The sequence below is a fragment of the Cherax quadricarinatus genome, chromosome 37, assembly GCF_038502225.1.
Source record: "Cherax quadricarinatus isolate ZL_2023a chromosome 37, ASM3850222v1, whole genome shotgun sequence".
NCBI lineage: Eukaryota > Metazoa > Arthropoda > Malacostraca > Decapoda > Parastacidae > Cherax > Cherax quadricarinatus.
The window spans coordinates 10,878,787-10,883,786 of NC_091328.1; the positions used below are offsets into that span (position 1 = coordinate 10,878,787).

The following is a 5,000-nucleotide window of genomic DNA, read 5'->3' on the forward strand; positions in this document are numbered from 1 at the left end:
AGATCTTGGTTTAAGTTTCTCGCAAATTATACATACTTCTTCACCAGTTGAACTAGTAATTCCTCGGCAGATCTCATCTACCACGCGCCGGAGTCCAGCACTTCGACTGAACCTTCACCCATCTTGGAGAGAAAGTCTTTTCCGCGTAAGACGGAGGGTAGCAAAGTGTCTCGGGTTGGGGCCTTCAGCAACCGCGGTCTCAACAAAATGGCTGCTAGTATAAGAGGAGCAACTCAGGAGACCAGCCTTTCCTTTCCCAAGAAACCTGGCCCCGGCCCTGAAGCGAAAAGCTCAGACGATGGCAAATATGGGTTCACAAGGAAGATTACACCACCAGTAGGGTTCTCCAGCAGTCACAACGAGCTGTCGGAGGCGGAGTGTGATCTTGAGATCACAAAGAGGAACAATGAGGGTGAGGCTGCTTCTGGGGCATACATTGGTCATTCCAGGTCCCAGTTTAGGTCGTATGTATCTGGACGAAATAATAAAGATTACAGTATTAAGGTATAATTAGGCTTCATCTATTAGTCCACTGATTGTAAATAATTTAAAAATAAGTCTTTTAAGGATATTGTTTTTACAGAGAATTGCAACAAAAAACAAACACACTACAGTGTTTGTTTGGATGGTGAGGCAGTCTTACATTGGTACCATAATATGAAAACTTAGTTCTTGATATAGTGAGAATAGTGGAATTCTAAATGTAAATATTATAATAGTAATCGAATATTTGCAATGTATTTGGTCTCAGAAAATATAGAGTAAAGTTTTGAATTTTTCAGATTTGTAAAATATTTTTCAGTTCAATTATGATAAAAAGTTTATATGGAAATAGTAGCCAAAATGTTTTGCCAGATCAAATTTTTTTGATCTTACTATCAAAATGGATAATATTGTGTGTGTGTGTGTGTGTGTGTGTGTGTGTGTGTGTGTGTGTGTGTGTGTGTGTGTGTGTGTGTGTGTGTGTGCGCGCTTGTGTGTATGTGTGTACTCAAGTATAAGTGGTTGCAGGAGTCAACCATAAATGCTCTTAATTCCATGAATGTCAGTTGTGGCAGCCTCGTGTCAGAAGCCAGACGCAGGTATGGTAGGATTGTAGACAGTGGAGTCAGAGTACCCTTTATGTGGATTCCTGGCCTCGCGTGTGCGTATGTATGTGTGTGAGTGAATACACACCTATATATGGTTGCAGGGGTTGAGTGTGTGTGTGTGTGTATACACATATACGTACATGGTTGCAGGGGTCGAGTGTGTGTGTGCTCATACGTATTTGAGTGTGTTTTGATGACATCACATCGACATACATCAACCACATGGAGGCAACATAAAATGAGTTTTTTCTCAGGATAAAATTATCGATCATTTCCAACTGTACTTCCATTATAGAAGCCAGTTTCTGTGAAAACTAAATTAAAAGTGTTATAATCGTCTCTTACGAAGTGTCTAAAAGAACGAGAGTCAAGGAATAGCTAAGTTTTGTAATATTTTTTACGAGAGAAAATTATGTCGAAAATAATATACTCGACATACTGCATATAACCAAGCGCTGTAAATATTATTTGAGTCCCTGTTGATGTAGTACAATATTTCATGTTTCCTGGCCCAGTTTTTATATATTCCTTCGTTATTTTGTGACTCGTGTATTTGGCATTAGTTTTCTACTGTAACGCGAAAAATGTCTTGAAGGCGATGTTTGTGTTGACGTTTTTGTAACCCTTTTGTATCCGGAGGCAGGGAGATGTAACTGTTTTAACTGTATGATATTGAGTGTTCTTAATGTTCCAGTGATATTGTCAGTTGCTATCAAACATCACAGTTGGGCTCCTTATTATCATGTGTCATTGTTTTATAAATATAGACATGACTTATTTAGGTTTTCATTATCCCTCATGTTGTAAATTCCCTTATGTGTGTGTGTGTGCGTGTGTGTGTACTCACCTACTTGTACTCACCTAGTTGAGGTTGCGGGGGTCGAGTCCGAGCTCCTGGCCCCGCCTCTTCACTGATCGCTACTAGGTCACTCTCCCTGAGCCGTGAGCTTTATCATACCTCTGCTTAAAGCTATGTATGGATCCTGCCTCCACTACATCGCTTCCCAAACTATTCCACTTACTGACTACTCTGTGGCTGAAGAAATACTTCCTAACATCCCTGTGATTCATCTGTGTCTTCAGCTTCCAACTGTGTCCCCTTGTTACTGTGTCCAATCTCTGGAACATCCTGTCTTTGTCCACCTTGTCAATTCCTCTCAGTATTTTGTATGTCGTTATCATGTCCCCCTATCTCTCCTGTCCTCCAGTGTCGTCAGGTTGATTTCCCTTAACCTCTCCTCGTAGGACATACCTCTTAGCTCTGGGACTAGTCTTGTTGCAAACCTTTGCACTTTCTCTAGTGTGTGTGTGTGTGTAGGACAAGCCACGGCGAGGGGGAGGGGGGTGAAAATCTGTAGCTCCAGTACTTTCACATTTCTCAGTGCATCATAAGCTGTGCAATGTTGCAAGGAGCAACGAAAGCAGGGTGAGAGGTCTCAGAGTAACGTAGGTGTCACAGTCCACGGTCATATATATATATATATATATATATATATATATATATATATATATATATATATATTCATATATATATATATATTCTAAGGTGATACCTCACTCAGAATAGGTAACAACTCACCCAGGTTACATCTCATAAAGTGGGATGGTACGTCAAATTACACTGCAGGAAGCCTATTGGTCCACAGTTTCAACAATAAATAATAGTAAAACATTTTCCAGTAAAAGAATAGATTGCAAATAAGTCAAACCTCTAACTGAATTAAAAATTATATCGAATCAATGAGAAAGAAAAAAAAAGTTAGTTAAATAGATAATTCAAATTAAATTGAATTAAATTACCTATACAATTTACCCACTCAGGTAACCTAACATATATATATAATGGTCTACATTAATTTTTAAAGGGATGGATTGGCAAGCCAGTGAAAGACCTCGGTTAGATGATCTAAATCTTCAGTTGAAGGTTGTCATATGACTAAGACCCGCCTCAGGAAACAATTGTCTTGTTTCCTGACAAATGTTACTTAACCTAACATTTAGGATTCTTAACCGCAGCCGTGTCTCCATTTTTCCCCATGGTCTGACTTGCCGTCCGGCTTTCATCCATTTTGTCTTTCACTCACGATTTAATAATGGTCTATAACGAGTCGAAACATCGTACAGTTTTCATTTCCAGTTTTTAGGTTAGTTTTGAATTGTTCAGGCATGGTTTTGTGTCTTTTATTCTCTAAGCAGAATACAGAACGATAGCTACATAATGCACTTTTATACATGCACAATACAAAGCGTAATGTCATTATACAAGAGATAAATTCCGAAAACGGAAACCTGAAACATGACAAAAACATCCTTCCAACAGATACTAAAACCCTTGGGAAATGGAGCAATCGTACGCACAAATTCCCGAAACATATGGGCAAATATATTCATTAGGGAAAACCAAGGATCACAGAGCACGTAGTTTCTTGCTCCAGCACCTCAGTGTTGCGAGCGAGAGAGAAAATGCCATTTTGCATTCTAGGCTCATTAACTACCTCCTAGGAACTGCCTTAAGCCTACTTAACTGCAAATGTTAATAACTATATCAATGTGTGCGTGATATAAACATTTATCGAACTATACTAAGAAAAATAAAATATTTGTAAACAATAACAAGAATGTTAAATGTGAAGTACAAGGAAAACATTTAAATTTGAAGTAAAATAGGCTAAATTATTTCCCTGAAGCCTGTTTATTCTCTTTTCTGAGTTATGGGCCCCTTACAGCAAGGTTATGTATGTATATGTGTATGTATACGTACTTGGCGAACGCATACACCAAGAAATGTTCTAAATGGGTATGTAATGCCACGAGGCACAGATACTATGCTAAGATACAAATTTGTTTACACAGAACCATTACTGACTACATATCTCCCAAACAGTGGGTTGTGTCAAGTCACAACGTATCTCCCAAACAGTGGGCTTCAAGTCACAACACATCGCCCAACAGTGAGTTTTATCAAGTCAAAGACAGATAAACCTGCTAAGGGAAGGTGAGCAAATAATCAACTGTAGTTTCCACAACCCCCTTTAATAAATTCGAACAGCTTACTGATAATTACTCAAGAGGACGACGTTCAAAGAAGATAATCTGAAGCTGTCAGCTTCAGCATTTTCAGTCTCAACTACAGCGGCAGCTTCCACATGTACTAAATAAAGGGGTGAATCTGACAGGTGGTAAACAGATTACTTAATGTAGTGACTTCTTTATTGGTACTAATGGAGACCTCTTCGCTGCATTAATTAAGCGTTTACCGAATGCTTTCCACACTTTAGCTCAACCTGGTCAGACTACAAAAAGCTCTAGTGGCGGGTCATCATGTGACTAAGACCCGAGTCAGGAAACGCTGGTCCTGTTTCCTGACAAACTTTACCTAACCTAACCTAGCTCAACCTCATGCCAGAAAACTCCTAAAAAATCAGTGATCTCTTGTGTACCTCACTTGTTTTTGTGTTTTTTCACCTCGTCTTTACAGTCTGCTGTTCATTTGTTCACCCTCCTTTACCAGGTACATCTGTTCATGGCTTGATGAAGTCTGCTGCGTGGGTGAAAAATTGTTTCACCACCACCAGGTGTCATTTGTATTTACAAAGGAAAGGGTTCTCAGCGCATATACACCGAGAGGTGTTCTCAGTGTTTACTGTAATTACTACCACAAGGGTTAAAGTTTCTTGATGCTGGTGTACATGTGAACAGAGATCCTAGTGACTCACGTGTAGCTAAATTCCTTTTTATCTAAACTCACTCATTCTGCAGACTAATTTCAACATTACTGACCCATTTATAGTCCTTTAATTAACATTAAATCTAACTCAGGGAGAGAGAGCGCAGGGAATCCATATTTTTAAATTCATTTATGATTTACACTTTTAGTTGCTAATTATCCACATTATATATATATATATA

The 5,000-nt window shown here is 38.8% G+C and overlaps 2 protein-coding genes across 6 annotated transcripts in view; one reads left to right on the plus strand and one right to left on the minus strand.

Annotated features, from left to right (window-relative positions):
* LOC128702646 (cell adhesion molecule Dscam2) overlaps positions 1-1,868 on the plus strand; it is a 720,609-nt gene extending 718,741 nt beyond the window's left edge. For all 4 annotated transcript variants that reach the window (XM_070091879.1, XM_070091878.1, XM_070091881.1 and 1 more), the window contains exon 34: positions 71-1,868. In XM_070091879.1, coding sequence (XP_069947980.1) covers positions 71-510 — 440 coding nt within the window. In that variant the 3' untranslated portion in view covers positions 511-1,868. The remainder of the gene's footprint in view (positions 1-70) is intronic.
* A 1,390-nt stretch (positions 1,869-3,258) lies between these two features.
* LOC128702634 (cytochrome P450 2L1) overlaps positions 3,259-5,000 on the minus strand; it is a 26,720-nt gene continuing 24,978 nt past the window's right edge. For both annotated transcript variants that reach the window (XM_053796965.2, XM_053796975.2), the window contains one exon: positions 3,259-5,000. This exon is cut by the window's right edge and continues 471 nt beyond it. The gene's annotated coding sequence lies outside the window, so the exon portion shown is untranslated.